Below are 19,884 nucleotides of genomic sequence, written 5' to 3'. Positions count from 1 at the left end.
AAAAGAGACCTCGCACTTCCTGTCTGCCCTGGCTGCGTGCGCTGTGTGCAACAGTGAGCTGCGCCGTGGTGCCCGTCGCTACAGTAGCTTTGGGGTGCCTTATATTTGGGGCAGTCTTATTTTGGGGCGATGCCTTATATTTCAGTGAGAGGCAAAATTGGAAGTACTGTAAACTGGGGTTCGGCTTATACATGGGTCAGTGGTACCCCAGCAAGGTCTAACATCTTGCTGAACACCCCCCCGCCCCCCAGGTAACGGGATGAATGCTTGTTATCTCACAGGTGACTGCCATTTCTCCGCTACTCATTCAAAGCCCCGCTGACACTGCAGGACTTTGAATGTTTGTTTACTCACATCGAACCAATCAGAACCGTTTTATGACATGGATGGCTCCAATTCGCAGAAGCACCCGTGGTGATTCACTTACAGCGGCAGCTGAACTGGTAAGGATGTATCTGTGGCTCTGCTCAGTCTCTCCCCTCTGCTCTCTGTGTTAATTCACATCCTGCATCCACCACCGCATGGATTACCTCCCCTCCTCCCAGCTAACACGTCGCGTGGGATGGAGGGGTGGGGTGGGGGGTGGCATTACTATGAAAGTTCTTTTTCACAGTCTTGTTTTTTTATCGTATTAGAAATGGATACTCTTGAACCAAAATAAAAACGCCGGTCATATGAGGCTGGTTTCATAATGAAGGTTGTGTCAAGAGCAGAAGAGAGCAATAACAGTATTGCAAGTAGGGAATTCTGCGTTGAGAAAAGCAAGCGAGGGAGTAACAGAAAATGAAGGCTAACATGGAACAGATTCCAGCAGCTAAAAAAGTTCGTCGTGGTTTAACGTCTTTTTATGGGGCTCTAGAGAGTGAATTGCATAAATGGGTTATGGAGTGTCATCAAAATGGTTACTGCATAACATGCATGGGAATTTGCATATGTGCTCTACAAATGGCTAAGGATGACAAATATCAAGCACCAGGCATTGAAAAATTTGCTGCATTAGCAGGATGGTGTGCCCACTTCATGAATAGATTTGTCCTACTATGTTTGAGACAAAGAACAAAGATTTTCCAGAAATTGCCACAAGACCTCAAAGAAAAAAAAATATGTCATTCCAGTCATTTATTATAAAAAAAGAAGGATTCATAATTATGACCTGGCAGATATTGGGAATATGAACGAAACTGCCATGACTTTTGATCTTTCAAGCAACAGAACTGTGGCAAGTTTAAGAGAAAAAACATTTTTCTCAAAACCACAGGAAATTAAAAAAAAACAACACTGTACAGTTGTTCTATCATGTTTGGCTAATGGAACTAAGCTGTGTCCTATCATTATTTTTAAAAGAAATACCTTGCCTAAAAAGATCAATTTCCCACCAAGAATTACTCTGCATGCACATGTTAAAGGCTGGATGGACGAAGACGGAACAAAAAAAAATACTGGAAAAAATTTGGAACCAATGACCAAGAGCAACCTTAAAGAAAAAGCCACCGTTACTTGTTTGGGATATGTTCAGAGCCCACCTATCGGATGACATAAAAAACATTGGCAAACTTTAGTAAACTTACTTTAGCTGTTATTCCAGGTGGGTTTACATCTGTACTGCAGCCTCTGGATATATCTTTGAAAAAGCCTTTTTAAGACCATGTACGAAGGATGTGGCATGAATGGATGTCATCTGGTCAAGCCCAACTAACCAAAGGAGGAAATCTCATGAAGCCTGACATAGAGTTAAAAGCAAAATGGGTTCGAGATGCATGGGAAGATAGTCCAGAAGACATGGTGTGATGAGTCTTCCAGAAATGTAGTATTAGTAATGCTATGGATGGCAGTGAAGACTGCGCTTTATATGAAAATGACAGCAGTGATGGTGATGACAGCAATCTCAGTGAGGACAGCGTCTATGATGATCTCACACCAGCTGAAGCTCTGCACTGGGATACAGATGATGATGAGGGATCCAGTTCTGAAGGATTTTAACTCTTTACATTTTAGCTTGGTTGCTCATTGAGCTCAGGGAATAGTACTCTTAAGGTATCATTGTTGATACCTTATTGTTTTTGTTGAACCTATTTTCCACTTACTGTGCTGGTTTACTGATGTTAAATAACTTGTTGTCTTTTTATTTATGTTTTTTATTTAAAACACATATTTAAATACATTACCCCACTGATGTCTCAATTTTTAGTAATTTTATTTTCATTTGTTTTGATTATTGAAGCTCACCAATAGCTTCTGCATTTCCCACCCTAGGTTTATACTCAAGTCAATCAGTTTTCCTGGTTTCCCAGGTAATACATAGGTACCTCGGCTTGTACTCGGGTTGGCTTATATTCGAGTATATTTGGTAGGTCTTATTTTCGGGGATGTCTTACTTTCGGGGGAACAGGGTATTTACATAATCTTTATCTACGTGTGGCTTCCTCTGATCAAGGCAACAGCAGGTCTTATGCTTATAACTCATTATCTTATGTATATTAACAGGTGAAAGATGAGGCTTTCTACTCCCATAAAGAGAAACATATAAATTTCCTTTAGTTCTTTAATGCTTCCCACCCTCCACTATCATGACCCCAATTCTACTTTAGAAATCCATCTACACAGCATGTACACTGGTACAGATAAGAGCTCACAACACAGGGAATTAGGACAGATAAACCTCTTAGGAACAATAATGAGAGTAGTGATACCAGGAGGGTAAGGGCAAGGTGGGGGGAGAAAGGGAGGAAATGATCATAATGATTGATATATAACCCCCTCCCAAGGGAATGAACAACAGAAAAGTAGGTGAATGTTGAAGCGGTTTGTGTAAGACATGAAAAAAAAATTGTAAATTATCAAGGGTTCATGAGGGAGGGAGGGAGAAAAATGAGCTAATACCAAGGGCTCAAGTAGAAAGACAATGTTTTGAAAATGATGATGGCAACACATGTAAAAATGTGCTTGACACAATAGATGTATGTTTGGATTGTGATAATGGCTGTAAGAGCCCCAGTACTATGATTTTAAAAGAGAGCGCATTACTATCTCAAAACCCTCAGGATCAGTTCTACCCTGTCCTGTAGGGTCGCAGTGAGTCACAATTGATTAGCTGGCAGGAAATTTGATTTTGGGTCTTTAAGTATAATAAAGACACCTTGGTGCGTCTGTCAGGTAAGCATTGGGCTGCTAACTGAGAGGTCAGTGGTGAAGCTGTCTGCTCCAATAAAGATCTACCACTTCCGAAACCAGATAAATGGGGTCACCAGGAGTTGGAAGCAACTCAGTGGTAGTGATTAAATTCAAATTTTTATATAGCACAGCATATCACTCACTGTCCTCATGCATTAGAACTTTAATTTTAATGAAAGGAATTTCACATTTCTATTGTTTATTTCCTGGAAAGGGGCACAAAAGAAAATCCGGTCACTTGATTTTATCGTAATTGTTTTTCTTCCTTTTCTTCATGTCCTTTATTTTTCTTATCACATACATTGGCCCCAAGTTATTAAAAATTTATTTCAAGATATAGAAACTGCTACAAATACTGGTTAACTCTCATAATAATAGTAATTAGTCAACAGCAAAGTTAGAACTCATGAGACTCAGAAAAACAAGGCAATCCTATGGAGTTCTGGCTCTCACAGGCTCACTGGAGGAAAAAATATTTATGTAATTTATATATATATTTTTGTAATGTAGCTTGCAAATGGAGGTGTTCCTTGGTCTGATGATCAAGGAATGAGAGAGGGAGAGAGTGAGTGAGAGAGTGAGAGAGGGAGAGAGTGAGTGAGAGTGTGAGAGAGTGAGAGAGTGAGAGAGTGAGTGAGAGTGAGAGTGAGAGAGTGAGTGAGAGAGAGAGAGAGCATAATTTATACTTTTAAAATGAAAAACTTGCACCTTTCTGTCAAGATACCATGTTGCACCCTGTAGTTCAATCATCTAAGTGCCACTTGGCTTTTTGTTCTTTTACTTAAACAAAGGGAGTGGCACTCACACACACACACACACACACACACACACACACACACACACACACAGACTCTATCAAAATATGGAGGAATCTTCTGTATTTTCCCACCAAAAGTCTTACCATGAGATTTTCACGTATCTCTGAGATATGCACTGAGAATACCAGTTCCACTGTTGACTTTTTCTAGTCTTGGCGCAGTGCCTCTGATTTTCTAAAAACCTACATGTTTGCCAACTGATGCGAAGGAGTGCATGTAAATGAAGGAGCACACAGGATGTTACCCCGTAGCAATGCTGAAGGAGGAAGGCAGCAACTCCCGGAAAGTGCAAATCTACCATAACAATTGCATTTATGCAAACAAATAATATCCACTGATGGCATTTTTCAGGTTTGAATTTTTAACTGTTTTCAATATTTTTTATCAAAGTTCACATATGGTTTTCAAAAGTGTGAATGATTTTCATTTTATGTAATTGAATTGTAGTAATTAAAGTTCTAATATAGAGGTTTTTCATTGAGGTCTTTACAATTGTTATAATTTTCCATGGGGAAATTGTAAAATTGAAGTAAACCAACATCACTTATTTATATTAACATCTACCAGCACAAATCCTATCTAAAGCAAAATTTAGAACCAAATTAATATTCCAAGGATGTCTTCATTTCTTTCCCAATGCATTCTCTTTTTACTCTCTTAACTATTTCAGTGCTAGTTCCTTCAAGATTAACTCAAATGTCACTTCTCCCTGAAGCTCTCCTGTATCCACAAGAACGGAGCAGTGAGGATTTCTATATCAGTTTTCTCAATCTTATGCTCCCACTTGCGTCTAAGCTTAACAGCTGGTGAACTGTGCTTTCATCAACAAGTTCATTGATAATGGAGTACTGATTCTTTGAATTTGCCTATTACGCCACTGGTTCTGAAAAGAAACAAGCAAATAAACTAGACAAGGAATCACACAAAACAAAGCAATGCTTATAATTAATTATAGACTAATCCTGGAAGAGCTTTCGTCAGCTAACTCACGGCAAAGGATGTTGAGTCACACAAACTTGTTCTTAGTCTGAAAGTAATGTAGCACGGGAACGGCACTTAGCACATCAATGGGACTAGTCAATGGATATTTGTTAACGGAGTAGATACATAAATTCTGATGAATAGCTGGACTTATTGCCAGTTTTTCTATCCTATATCCTCAAATCAGTCCAACTGCAAGTGCTAGCACCAGTATTTGGATATCCATAAGATAGAGAACAGTGTTTCTCTACAGAAAGACAAACAGTATCTCTTAGAATCCACATTTCTTTTTTTATTAAATGTAGCTGATGCACATGGAATATCTTCAAGACAAAGTCTCTAAAAATTGTAAATTAATATTAATATGTTTAATATTAATTCTTGAATTACATATCTCTCTACTAATAAAACCACATTGTGAAGTTAAGTGCATCCGATGAGCTTAAAAGAATAAAATAAAGCCAGTGTAGAATGTAATTTGGAATCACAAAAAGGCATACATATCACAGGTGAATTTCTGACTGAACAAAAGGTGAAATTCACCCTGGCTGAAAAAGAAAGTGCTGCATGATTTGACACATGTTACTCACCTAGCATTATGCAAAATATTAATTTCATAATCGACCGGGAGAGAGTGACCAAACAAACAGGTGCTCTGGACTTCTCCAGATGCATAGTGACTACAGTTCCTAGAAGTGTGGGACTTTCCCATATCTGAGAGTCAAACAAGCACATTCTCCATACCAAACTGTATCATTTCCCTCAACTATAATGGTCCGTTTGATCGGAAGAAAAACAAGAGCACATTTCCATGTTTAACGTTTAAATAAGGAGTTTTCATATCAATATATTTTTGTATTTGACCATCTCATTGTGAAGAAAGTCTCTCCAAATATTCTCCCCAAAGTCACATCTATCTACAATGCTAACAAATTCACCATTGTTTTTTTAAAGTGGAAGAAACATAATTATTATAGCATATCTTATATTTGACTTATCTTAAATAATCTGTACTATACCCATCCCCAAGCCCCCCTGACTTGTTTCTGTTGATTTAAAATGTCTGAACACTTTCTTAATGTTTTAGTCATTTGTTGCAGAACTTAATAAGTATAATTTTAGACTCTGCAGAGGGGCCTAAGTAATGAAAACCAGGTGCTAATTAGTCTAGAATGCTATGTCAATTTTAACCACTAGTATTTCTTTTATTGGCACAATTTCTGTAAAACCTGGTGCTAATGTAAACTAAAATGAAAGCAAAAATATTTTATAAAATTATATCTAGTGGACATTCTGAATTTTGGTTTTAGGAAACTTAAAAAAATAAGATATACCTATATACATATAGACTATTTTGGGTGCTAAACATATAAAATTTGTTGTAAAGGAGAACATCTTTTGCGTCTTAGATATACTTCTTACCTGTGCTGCTGGATATGTTAACATCAATGCTGATATCAGATATCCCTCCTCCCTTCAGAGACGCTACACAGGTGTAAGTCCCAAAATCCGTGAATTTTAAATCAATGATGTCCAAGTTCGTAGTTCCCGGAGAGACATCAGGATCAGTCTGTGTAATAACCATCCGCTCAGAACTTCTTAGTGGACGACCATTTTTAAACCAACTAAAAGTTAACTCCTCGGAAGGAACAGCTTCAACTTGGCAAGATATTTTCACCTCACGCCCGATCTGGATGTTGTCATCTTTGTGATAAGGATCTGGTGTGATCCAAAACCGTCCTTTTTTTAATGCTAAAATATAAAAATTCCATAAGCAGTTAGTTTTACTTTCATAATGTTAGGGATTCATTCAGTCTAGGTAATCACTCTGGGTAATCAGATCTTTCTTTACAAATGAAATAAAATGTCTACAGTTTACTTGGTTATTTCAAAGTAGTATGCATCTCAATGCCACTTTTTATATAACTCAAAATAATTTAAATATCAAACTAAAACACTTAGAAGCTCTAAACATGGATTCTCAGGAATCTAATTTTTCGGTGATGTAAAAATGAATGTGATAAATTATAAAATTGATATTTAAAGTGTTTTTCCACTGAATTTTGAAAAAATGATGAGACCTATGTATTTATATCATAGTACATAACATTTAAAATTACACCTACTACTCACTTACTACTTTATTTGATACTGCACATTCACTACAATAGTAAAAAATCTACTGTCCCACTACTTTTTGCCTTAGCAATGACAGTTTGACAGTAAAAAAATAAAGGGCTAAGCAAGAATAACACTAGATGTGATTGGTTAAGTCTATATGAAGACTTGTATGGGATAGGCTGCTCAGTGGTTTGGCATTTATGAAATAATGTAATTTGGCAGTTATTTTATAATGCAAATCAGTACTTTATAAGGCTGTAATTTTCATTTGTGCAATGATGTAGTCATCTTCCACTTTGTGACCTGCTATGGACATTCTTCATTTTCACATACTGATTTTTGCATAATGAGAACCTTTGTAACCTACCTCTGTCAATAAGTGCAGATTTATATAATAATATAATCATTAAATCTATTACCTTACCTATACCATCTCTAATTTATATCTTAATTTCCTGAATAACTCAGGCATTACAAAAATTGTATTCATAGACTAAGCAAAACTATTTTGGTAAGAATTGAGTCAGTTCCTATTCATAAGACATTTTCATATATTGAAATAGTCTGACCTTAACAATTGTTAATATATTTGACAAGAACTATTGTATTCCACCACACATAACTATTTCTAGTAAAACTTGTTCTTAGCATTCTCATATAAATAGATAAAACAACTTTTTTTTTTTACCATGTCTTGAAATATGAACACCATTTGTATCCTAACAGTGGGGCTTCCTGAATCTAAGGTCCCATGTTCTAACCATGTGAGTCAGTACTAACGACAGTCAGGCAGTGGCTGAGGTCTCTTTACAATTGCTCAGACCCCACTTCTGGACTATGAATGAGACAGTGGTCTAGAATGGGGACTAGAATGGAATCCTTATGACAGGGATTCTCCTATGCATCTATCATTTGGTTGACCAACATCTTCCCTAGTTCCATTCTCCCTTCAACACCAGCCTCCATATAGAGTAAAATGTAGCCTATACCGTGAAAAATACAATTATCAAAATGAAATTGGCCAGTCACTCTTTGTATTATGTAAATATATAATAACTCTGCAAAAGGGATATGGACTTAGTGAGCCTGCACATTTAGGTGGTCTTTAAGCAAATTTTGGGTAATTTCTCCTGAATTTAAATACTGGTACTCCCCCCCCCCCCAAGTTTGTCAAATAAAGACCAGGACACACTAGAAATGCAAAGAGCAATGCAAGAATACACAAGCAATTTAGGAGGCAGTGAGTCTGTCAGTGAGAGAACAAGCTCAGAAATGGAGGAAGAGAGCGCCTGCACAAATCAACCCTATGCCATTGCGCTGTGCAGGCAGACATGGTTGAATTGACGTATGTGTTGGTTGTGTACTTCCTTAACAACCGTAAAATACATAAAGACATACATAGATAATCAAGCATAGAGGGGAAAGCTGTTTCTAAGCTTCTTTTACTATATTCTTTTGTCCAAAATATTTTCCTGTTTGTATTTTAGAAAGGAGATAAAAATATTATTCAAAAAACAATATTTGTATTTTTCATATATTCAATGAATGCTTATCGTGCTCCTCCTCAGAACGAGGTAGAAAGATGTTTCCATAAATCAAACAAAATAAGTATACCCCCACAACCCCATTTTGAAACTCATACACTCAGATTATAGACCAATTTATGCTCCAAATTATAATATTTTGTCTAAAGAAACCACACAGTATATCGATATAACATGTTCCATACTACTGAAGAAGTTTGAATCTTACAGACTTGATTAAGCATTATTTATAAAAAGCTCAAAGGTTCAGTTTTAATGAAAATATCAAACGACAAGCACTTAAGTCTCAGTTCCTTATTGTTATTTATTGCATTATTTTTTCATAATAAATTGCAGCTTAGAAAACTTATTTATCTCTAGCAATATTTTTCTTCAGTCGAATTTTCAAGGATGAAAATAGGTAAAATTATGACATTCTATTATCTAGCCTCATATATTTAAATTTTAATAGGCACTGATGTATGAATTCACATTGGATCTACAAAGGGCAATGTACTGAAAACATCTATATCTACCCACCATATTTGTCATATAATATTGTGCAGACACAATTTTAATGGAATTGAACTTTTGCAAAACAAAGAAAATCATGATAGCCCAAAATTTCTTTTTTTTTCATTTTAAACAAGTCTAAATAAATAGTATATATGTGAAGAATTATTTACTTCTGTTGGCACCACAACACTAAAATGAGAGGGGCTTTTGCTATATATTTTCCATATACTGAACCTAAAGAGAAATGAGAAGCCTAAATAGAAATTTAAAGGAATAGAGAATTTGCAACTTTGGTAAATTTTCAATCTACAAATTAATTAATTAATTAATAATTTCCCATGGGAATACTTTCTATGATCACTTCCTGTCCAATGTTTCATGTTGGCTAGCATATAAAAACAAGCACAACCCCAGATCCTGAAGCCACCCCCCAAAACTCAGGCAGATCAGTGATTAACATTATTTATATGCAATTATTATTTTCTAGCACTGTGCTTTGTATAGAGACATACTGAAATATAAACAGAAAAAGTAATATTTGACATTGATAGAATTTGAAATTCAGACAAACTAGAGTTAAATTAACTCATAAAAATTGATGAGAGTATTACATATTATAAATTTTTATTTATGAAAAATAACATAAAACTCTTACAAAAAGTGCAAATACTAAAATAAATTATTAAATAAGATAAAATATTATATATGATTATCCTAATTCATAGCATGAAATGTAGCTAAGTATTCTTTTAAGAAAGAGCCCATTGTTAAAAGTACTTGCTGATCTCAGTAGTAGACAATTCTAAGTCTTGGCCTAAATCAACTCTACAAGTTTTTAAAATGGCAAAGATTCTAAAAAGGCCAAAAGTGAACCAATCACAGAGAGATAAAGGAGTTTTATAGGTGAGCTAACGTCCAAGAAAATCAGGACAAGTGGGTGGATCATTTGGCTAGAGAACCACCTCTCAGTATTTAAGACGTCTCTTCTAAAATAACGTTACTGGTTTTGCATACAGTATAAATGCCCTTGGGAGAAAAATGTGTGTGAGTGTGTGTGTGAGTGTGTGAGTGTGTGTGTGTGTGTGTGTGTGAGTGTGTGTGTATGTATGTGTGTGTGTGTGTACACGCGCACTTTCAGCCATAGTAACAGAGGGCAGTGAAATGTACATGGTTGTCTAACTTGCATTACATTGGCTGATCACTAAGACAAAAGCTCTGAAAAATTAGATGCAGCTGTATTAAGAACTTGAAATCTAATTCTAGTTTTTCATATCTATGTGGTCCAAGATGAGCAATCTCATTTTTATGGGTCAAGTGCAGCTTTTATTAAAATAGGAGGCAATAGTATTAAGTTTCCTCTGAGACTCATTGTGAGAAATAGCTTATTAGCAGTTGTGTAGAGCTTTGAAAATATAAAGTGTTTAATGTAGTTAATCAGCTGGTAAGCAGGTTTCTTCATTTATAATTAAACACTCTTTTTCAGTGAAGAGTGTGGAGGAGTTCATGTGATGTTAATTTAAAGTCATTTCCTGCCACCAGCTAAGGTTTCAAACTCTTACAATCAATCTGTGATTAGTATTGGATATAACAGAGGTCCAATAGACTTAAAGAGACTGCACAGAACTAAACACATTGTAAGTAAAAAGGGAGAAGAAATCCCTTTCCCCAAATGCAATTTCTTAGTCTAAATATTGAAAATCCCTTAACACCAGCCTGAGAGAACATTAGATTTGCCTTAATGTATCATAAAGTGTGATGGATGAACCTCAAAACGTATTCGTTTAGCCTGGCAATGCATGTAAAAGATTGGCTTCAAGCTGAGCTTCTGTTCTGGGTAGTCAATTTGGAAACACTAAAATATAACCCATTGTCCCACTCTTCTTTTTAATATTCCGAGAACTGAATGCAAATGTCACTCATACTCATTTTTGAAAGTTTACTCTCGAGAACATTCTCATTGTACTCCTCTAATTTGTGATTTACACAGGTTTGACGTGAATGGAATTTAATTTAATCCAGGTGTAAACTGGGAGGCCAATTGCTGAGGTCGGGGCAGGGCTCACTGGTGACCTCTGCCCACAGACAGAAGAGGATGTCTACCTCTGGAATGCTGAGGCTCTGGGGAAAGCTTCCACGAGGTAAAACTAGGTTAGAGTTTCTGTTTCTCTTTTAAAGGAGTGGCCGTTGGCTTTGGCGGCCCAGGATGTGATCTTTAATGATATGAGCTTAATGCAGATCAAGGGAAAGAAGCTGTGCGAGCAGACTGCTTTTTTGACCATCGTTGTCGACTTGAAATATGGTATGCACAAATGTACCACCTCTCTCTCTCTCTCTCTCTCTCTCTCTCTCTCTCTCTCTCTCTCTCTCTCTCTCTCTCTCTCTCTCTCTCTCTCTCTCTCTCTCTCTCTCGACCTTTATAGTATATGCAATGTACAAATGTACTTCCCCTCTCTCTTTCTGGACCTTGCACTCCTTTATAGTATATGCAAAGTACAAATGTACTTCCTCTCTCTTCTCTCTCTCAGGACCTTGCACTCCTTTACAGTATATGGCAATGTACTTCCTCTCTCCTCTCTCTCTCCCCTCTCCCCTTTCTCTCTCTCTCTCTCTCTCTCTCTCTCTCTCTTGACCTTGCACTCCTTTATAGTATACAGCAGATACCCACTGCCATAGTATCCACCCTGACTCAGGGCGACCCCCTTGTGGCCTCTGAGACTGTCACCCTGTAGGTAAGTAGTAATTCTCTATGTCCCGCGAGCTGCTGGTAGTTTTGAACTTCACATCAAGCAGATCACAGCCCAGCTCATTACCACTCCCCTTCCAGGGTTCCTACACGGCACATCTCAGTTCCACAATAAAACTCATCGGCTAAACAAGAACTCATCATAGTGTCTTAAACTACAGAGGACTCCCCTCTCTTTAGAAATAACATATGTCAGCTTTCAAGCTTCTAATAATCTGTCTGACAACCAAGTAGCCACTCCAAGTTCACAAATTAGTTGGGGGAAAACCTCCAAATACACCGCTTTTGAAATCTCGGAATGGTTGTGGCCAAAAATGGGGGAAATTATGCTGAAAGTCTTGGATTTAGAATTATTGTTAATGTAATAAAGACAAAATAATTATTATTCATTTCTCCTCTATTAAAATAATAAAAATTGTATTAGAATAAAGCATTTGCTAGACCTACTGAATAAGCAGTTGAAAATAGAGTGTATCAGTCATGCAACTCAAAAGATAGTGTTTAATAATATATTGTATTATAATTTGGTGGGTTTCTTTCCCAGGAGACTATGAACTTCTAGGCCAGTGGTTCTCAACCTTCCTAATGCTGCGACCTTTTCATACTGTTCCTCATGTTGTGGTGACCCCCAACCATCAAATTATTTTCATTGCTACTTCATAACTGTAATTTTGCTACTGTTATGAATCAGGCTACCCCTGTGAAGGGGTCTTTCGACCCCGAAGGGGATGTGACCCACAGGTTGAGAACCACTGCTCTAGGGGAGGGAGTCATGACAATACAATCCCCAAATTCTGAACACAATTACTTGTTATAGTTTGTCTTTATTTTTTGTTGTACAATTTAATTAAAATTGGCATTTTAATTAAAATTGACATTTAATACATTGTAGTTGCTAGTTGCTTCATTTTGTTTATAGACTTATGTTTTCTGAATCATTGAGGTAAATGTGATAAAGAAAAGAGTAATGTGTGTGTGTGTGTGTGTGTGTGTGTGTGTGTGTGTGTGTGTGTGTGTTGAGGAGCAGAATGATAGTCTATGATCAAACAGCAGCACTCTAGAGATCAAGATGAGGAAGAATACTGGGACTTCACAAGCTTGACCACATTGACTAGCTCCAAACAACAACAATAATAAATCTCACTGCTATTGCGACACTTTTGAATCAAAGTGACCCCGGAGGACAGAATAAAACTGCCCAGGTGGTAGTCCTATTTATCTCTACACTGTCAAACATGACAGGACGAAAAGGCCTCCGCTTTCTACCCGAGAGCTGCTGGTAGCTTCAAACTGCTGACCTTGTGGTTAGCAGTTCAACATGCAATCCTCTACGCCACCAGAGCTCCTTCCTTATGGGCCACATCCATTCCTGCTTCTGAATAAAAGGGCTTCCTTTAAAGCGATCGTGTTTGCAAACTTCTCAGAACTCAGCTGGACGTTGTGTCTGAGGAAAGGAGAAGCAAAAACCTGACATCTACATACACTTTGAGTCTCTGAAACAGCATTTTTGAAACTTCAAAAAGCAGCTAGGAGTGATATCAAAACAAATCAGGACACATTCCTTATTCTGTAATCCACTGTACTCATATTATTAGTTTACATTAAAAATAATATTATATGCCAAGTATTTAATAAATAATAGTTGAATATAATAATTAAACATTATTATTATATAACAAGAAATTCTATATAATTATTAAATATGAAAGATAATATTATATATTAAAAGGTTGCTGTGATGCAGAACTTTTGAGAGCTTTGAACAAGGTAATATATATATAGCAATGCTCCTAGGGGGACGGCTGTATGTCATTCTCCTCCCCAAAAGCAATGTAACAAACAAAAATATCTTAATTTGTGAACATCTCTTGGGATTAAAATAAAAATGTAAAGATAGTGTCCTGAGAGAATCTATCAATTAATGAGACTAACTGAAAAGACTCTCCAATTAGATTCCATTTTTGATGTTTTAAACATTTCCATTATTATGATTATCATAATACAATCTATACGATTCTCCAGTGGAAATATACTTAATGATGGAAAAAACCCTGAAATGCAGGGAATAGATTTTGATTTTTAGGTTAAGTATCTAATGGTACATTGACGTTATAAAACAGTCATCTCATGAACTTGCCAATAATAAGGGCAGCATGTCTCCTTCCTTCTTCAATCAACTAGCAATATAAATATATATATATATATGAATCTGTCCTTGTATTGAAAATGTGTATTTTGAAATTCATCAAAACTATTTAAAAGGAATTAAAATGTATTCGATTCTACACAAACCACAAGCCCTGATATAAACTGGTACATTTTGATGTAACTCGGTTACTTGAAGAAATACTAATCTATCTATCTTAAATGGTCATAAACAAGTACTGAGAGCATTTTATCAGGAATATAAAAGTATTGAAGCTCATGGAAGAGAGGCAGGACTAGGATGATTTTCTTCTTCTTCGCACACACTGGATGTTCTTATACTCTCTTCCTTCTCCCTCATGATTTCAATCAGCAAAAGTAGGTCTGAAGGAACGTCCATTAATAAAGCAAGATCAACAACAACAGAATATGCTTTTCATAAAAGTGGCTTCATGCAGCCCCTTGCTAATTTGAATGCAGAATCACATGCTGTAAAAAAGGGGGAATTTTATTTCATTACAACGCATCAAGATCCTCCTCATTTTGTGAATTTACTTGAAGCTAATTACTTCAGTTAGCCATTCAACTTGTCAGAACAAAGATCGGACGAACTGGAATCAACTTTAAGTTGTTCAGCTGGATATGTGTGGGCAAGCAGTGTTTAAAACTCACAGCAAGAAACGGTTTCTCAGTTGGGCAAAAAATGATCATTTGGGGAATAACCACTGCTTGAAAAGGGAGAAAATAAGTGAATTTAAAGAGTAATAAATACTGTTTTCATTTTATTTTGTCATTCCTACTATTTCAGAATATGGTTCCAGAGAAGAATGCTGAAATAGTGAAAGTACCGTGGACTGCTAAAAGGACAAACCGATCTGTCTTGGAAGAAGTCCGGCCAGAGTGCTCCTGAGAGGCAAGGATGGGGAGATTTCGGCTTACGCACTTGGGGCATGTAGTCAGACTAGCCCCTGGAGAAGGACGGTAAGTGTGCTAAAACAGAAGGACATGGATTGACACTGTGACTACAACAGTGAGCTCCAGCGTGGAAACAATTGTGAGGATGTCTCACGACCAGGCAGCGTTTGGTTCTGTTGTGCATAGGGTTGCTATGGGTCAGGAATGACTCAATGGCTTCAAACAACAACCATTTCAGTATGAATTCCAAAGTGTCTTTATGAATAAAGAAGAACAAACCCTATTATACTGCAGCTGCTACATAAATTAGATATACATGTTGTCTTATAATCAACCAACTGCCAATGCGTCGATTCTGACTCATGGTGACCTATTGGCCAGAGCGAAAGGACGGCCTAGGATTTGCAAGGCTGTGAGACTTTGTGGGAAGACACCGACTCCACTTTCTATGTCAAGATTCCGAAGCACCAACTATTTTAATACAGCAATTAGCACAACTTCCTGGCTTTATATCTAGATTTAATGTTTTGAATTTATTTTTTCTCTCATAGTTAAGAATATCTCTTCATTGAGAAAAATGAGAATTTAGAAGTAAATAGTCTTTCATTTTCTAATTAAAAAGATCTAAGATTAGAAGCATTTTTATGGTAAACGAAAACTTAGACATATGCTAAATATACTTGTTTGTAAAGTAGTATATCATTAATATGTGCATAATTAATCATTTATCAATGACAATAATTAGATCAATTCATCCTAAAAGTCATTTTTTCACTTTTTCTTCAATGCATTTTTTATCTCAAAAGCTGCATATTGTCTCTTTTCAAATGTAGTCTGCCTCTGTTGCTATTTCCAACCCCTCCCACTATTCCCTGGTACCCCACATACTTTCACCAATCTACTTTTCAAATTTTAATATTTTCCTTTGTATATACTATTGTTTATACAAAAATGTTTTTTATTTCCTTAAATCTAAAATCGCTCAAGTGATTTGAAATCACCCACCTATACTGTCTCATACTTAAATGGAAGCTTACTGTTTTCAATGTTGCCACTCTGGCACTGAGAGCTGAAAGGTTAGCAGTGATCTTATAATCAATTGACACAATGGCATTTTCCAGCTCTATTTTTAAATCTGTTTTATTTTGTACTTATCATTTTACATTTTTGTATTCTTCATTGTGATTAAAAATCACCTTCAAACTGGCTTCTTGGGCTGGAAAATTATGAGATCCTGTTTAAGAAAATACACCATGGACTGTGTTCCATTGCAACACAGTGGTTCTGACCCTGTCCCCAGGATCTGGGTTCTGCTTCTATCATTTAGGAAAGTGTTGTAAAGTAAGGCTTTAATGAGAAGGCGAATACTGTTTTATGAAGACGTCTGCCCTAATTACAGGCCTTGAGTTTTTCCTTCATAGTTTGGACCTCCTTTCACTACTGTGTTTGGAGAACAAGGGAGCACTGTTCATTTGTTTTGGTTATTTTCTTTTCCTTTATTTTTAATGTAAAGTTTTGGTTCATGAGGCACAAAATGCTTTGACTAGATTCAAATACATTTCACTCTAAATTAAAATAATATTTAAATCATCAAAATATATCCTTTCAAGTTCAAGTGAACAACTACCAAAAATAGTCTGGATATACTGAATGGCATAATAACATGAATCATTATTCACTAGGAATTTATATCAATTATCTTAACCATCTGATCCTACCCTAGGGGTACTTGAAACTTATTACTATTAAATTCAAAGTTTTACATTATTGAAATATATGGAAGTAGGGTAAACATAGGAAATTCATAGCCATAAAATTTCAGTATCAAGAACATGCTTATGGTTTCAAAACACACTTCCAAGAGTATGCACATAGTTATAGACATAATTTATAGTGTCATTCAAGGATAAATTGTCACATGAGTGCAAGATTATTTGACAAAATAAGAGGTAAGTTTAACAGATTTATAATGTCATGCTTCCTCCAAAGTGGTAAGCTGTATTAAAATTTTAATGCCCTGTAGGTCTAGAATGTCTTATTTAAACCACAGGACAAGGATCTGAATTTTTACATTCCCTATAATGCAAGGTTTGGACCTTGTGCATTACCTAACACATGACAGAACTACTAAAATATGGTCTGGATAAACCCGCTGTTGAAACAAGCAAATATTGATACAAGGAGGTAGCCCTCCCCCCCCCCCCAAATATAATTTCGCTTGGCTCAGAGGAGCTTTCCTAGTATGCATTTTTCCTGCTATGTAAACATCAAACAACTTGCTCTGAGTTAGTGCATCCAGTGCCATCACCTGGGAAGTTTCTCTCTGGTCATAGTGCATTTTTTCATGAAAGCAGTTTCGCTTGAATCTTGTTGGTTTTCTTTTTGTAATGGCTGATTTAAGAGAACAGTGTGCAGATTTGAAATTTTGTTTGCTGCTCAGGAAAAAATGCCCCAGATAATGTTATGATATTGAACACACACCTTACTAGGACAGTGCTATAGGGGAAAACAAGTGTAAAAACGTTTTCTCATTTCAATAAAAGTGAAATGTTGACTGATGACAAACTTCATTCTGGACATCCCTCATCCTGAATGGATGAAAACAGTGAGAAAATTCATGCGCTGTGCTCGAACACCAATGACGGACTATTGAAGATGGGGATGTTATCTGGACTGTCTTTAAGCTGGCTTCAGTGAATTTTAATGGAAGATTTGGGAATGTGAAGGGTCACTGTGAAATTTGTGCCTCTGGTTCTCACTGACCCTCCCCCGCCCCCCGCGATCATTACTGGTGACAAGACATGGTGTTACTCTTATGACCCCAGAAGAAAACATCGATTAAGCCAGTGCAAAATGCCATTATCACCTTTCCCACAAAGAGCTCATCAAGGGAAATAAAATATCAAGATGATGCTCATTTGTTTCTCTGATGTGATGGGGATAGTACATTAGGAGTTTGTTCCATCAGGCCAGACTGTTAATCGAGCTTTCTATTTAGAAATTCTGAAAGGATTGTGTAATAGTGTATGACAAAAAAGGCCCAATTGTGTGGCAGATGAGGGACTGGTTTTGCCACCATGAAAATGCACCTGCTCATGCAGCCATCTCAGTGTACCAGTTTTGGCCAAAAAACAGCACGCCTTTCTTACCCCACACACCTTATTCACCTGACATTGCTCCATGCAACATCTTCTTGTTTCCACAAATGCACAGGGACAGGAAAGGAGAGCAGTTTGACTACATAGATAAGGTGAATAAAAAAACTAGGAAGGTACTTTCAGCCGGAGAGTATTGCTTATATCTCTACAGGGAAAGAGGGACCAGATTTGAAGCCGGTGCTCTAAGAAGTGAATGCAACACACTGGAATGAAGCAGGGAACCAAAAGAGAGGTCTGAAGGGTTGGCCCTGATCCTACTACCTATATAGCTGCCCTCCCCACCTCCCCCAAAGAATTTACTTCAGAGGACAGCACTGAAGCTACAGCTCAGGGAGAGGGACATGTCTGATCAGAGCACATGGAAGCAAATGAAGGGGGAGGAAGAGAGAGTAGTGCACATCCTGGCCCACCAAGCCTTGAGGATGATATCCCAACTCAGAGCAGCCAATGCACAGAGTGGACCATATGGCAAGCCCCACTATGAGACATGACATCCACACTGACCCATAGCCCTACGGGGGACAATACTGAAGACACAGTGTGAGAATTGTGCCCGATCTGACCACACCACACCGAAGCAAAACACTAAGAGTTTGCAACAGAACAGTAAGGGGAGCAGAGCAAGGAAGTCCTGAGGGAATACCAAAAATAGACTTTGGGGCCAGGACGTGGCTCCCCATCAGACTAAACGGGAAAACACTCCTAAAGGTCAACAAACAGACTTTGAACTAGTTATAGGCTTTTGTGTGTGTCATTGGTTTTTTTGTTGTTGGTGTTACAGTTTTGTTTTCTTTTGTTGCTTTCTTTTGCTCTGTCTTGTTTTTGTGCATATTATTATCTTTGCAGGTCTACCTAGATAATATAGGCTGGAAAAACAATCTGGGGGAGAAAACAATGGACCAATGGTTCCGGGGGGACATGGGAGACGGGGAAAGGAAGTAGATGTTAACAAACCCAGGGAAAAGGGACCAACAAGTGATCTAGAATCCATGACAAGGAGAGTGTAAGAGGCCTGGTAGGACTTGATCAAGGGCAATGTAACTGAGAGAAATTGCTGAAACCCAAATGAAGACTGAGTATGATAGTGCGACAAGAAGACAATAACAGGAAATAGAGGAAAGAAGTAGGAGACAAAGGGCATTTATAGACATCTAAATACAGACATGTAAATATATTTATATGTGATGATGGGGAAATAGAACTATGTGCATATATTTATAGGTTTAGTATTAAGATAGCAAATGGACATTGAACATCTACTCAAGTATTCCCTCAATGCAAGAACAATTTGTTCTATTAAACTGGCATTCCATGATGCTCACCTTCCCGACAAGATCACTGAAGACAAAGCAGGTGCATAAGCAAATGAGGTGAAGAAAGCTGATGGTAACCAGCTATCAAAAGATATAGTTTCTGGGGTCTGAAAGGTCTCAGTCATCCAGCTGAGAAGCAACAAAGCCCACATTGTAGTAGCACACCAGCTCATGTGATCACAAAGTGTCGATGGGATCAGGTAGCAGGCATCAAAGAACAAAAAATCATATCATTGTGAAAGAGAGGGAGTGCATTGTGCAGACCTAAGCCCATCTGTAGGCAAGCGGACATCCCCTTACAGAAGGGTCGCAGGGAGGAGCGAGCCAGTCAGGGTGCAGTGTAGCAACGATAAAACATACAACTTTCCTCTAGTTCCTAAATGCTTCCTCACCTCCACTATCATTATCACAATGCTACCTTATAAATCCGGCTAGACCAGAGCATGTACACTGGTACAGATAAGAACTGGAAACATAGGG

The 19,884-nt window shown here is 37.2% G+C and overlaps 1 protein-coding gene across 1 annotated transcript in view; it reads right to left on the bottom strand.

The window, feature by feature from the left end:
- MDGA2 (MAM domain containing glycosylphosphatidylinositol anchor 2) overlaps nucleotides 1-19,884 on the bottom strand; it is a 1,044,700-nt gene that overhangs the window by 253,018 nt on the left and 771,798 nt on the right. The window contains exon 7 of the mRNA XM_075531139.1: nucleotides 6,393-6,722. Coding sequence (XP_075387254.1) covers nucleotides 6,393-6,722 — 330 coding nt within the window. The remainder of the gene's footprint in view (nucleotides 1-6,392; nucleotides 6,723-19,884) is intronic.

Source organism: Tenrec ecaudatus, chromosome 14, assembly GCF_050624435.1.
Source record: "Tenrec ecaudatus isolate mTenEca1 chromosome 14, mTenEca1.hap1, whole genome shotgun sequence".
In the NCBI taxonomy this organism is placed as follows: domain Eukaryota; kingdom Metazoa; phylum Chordata; class Mammalia; order Afrosoricida; family Tenrecidae; genus Tenrec; species Tenrec ecaudatus.
The sequence above is the reverse complement of the archived record's forward strand: the minus strand, read 5'-3'. Positions and strand labels throughout refer to the sequence as shown.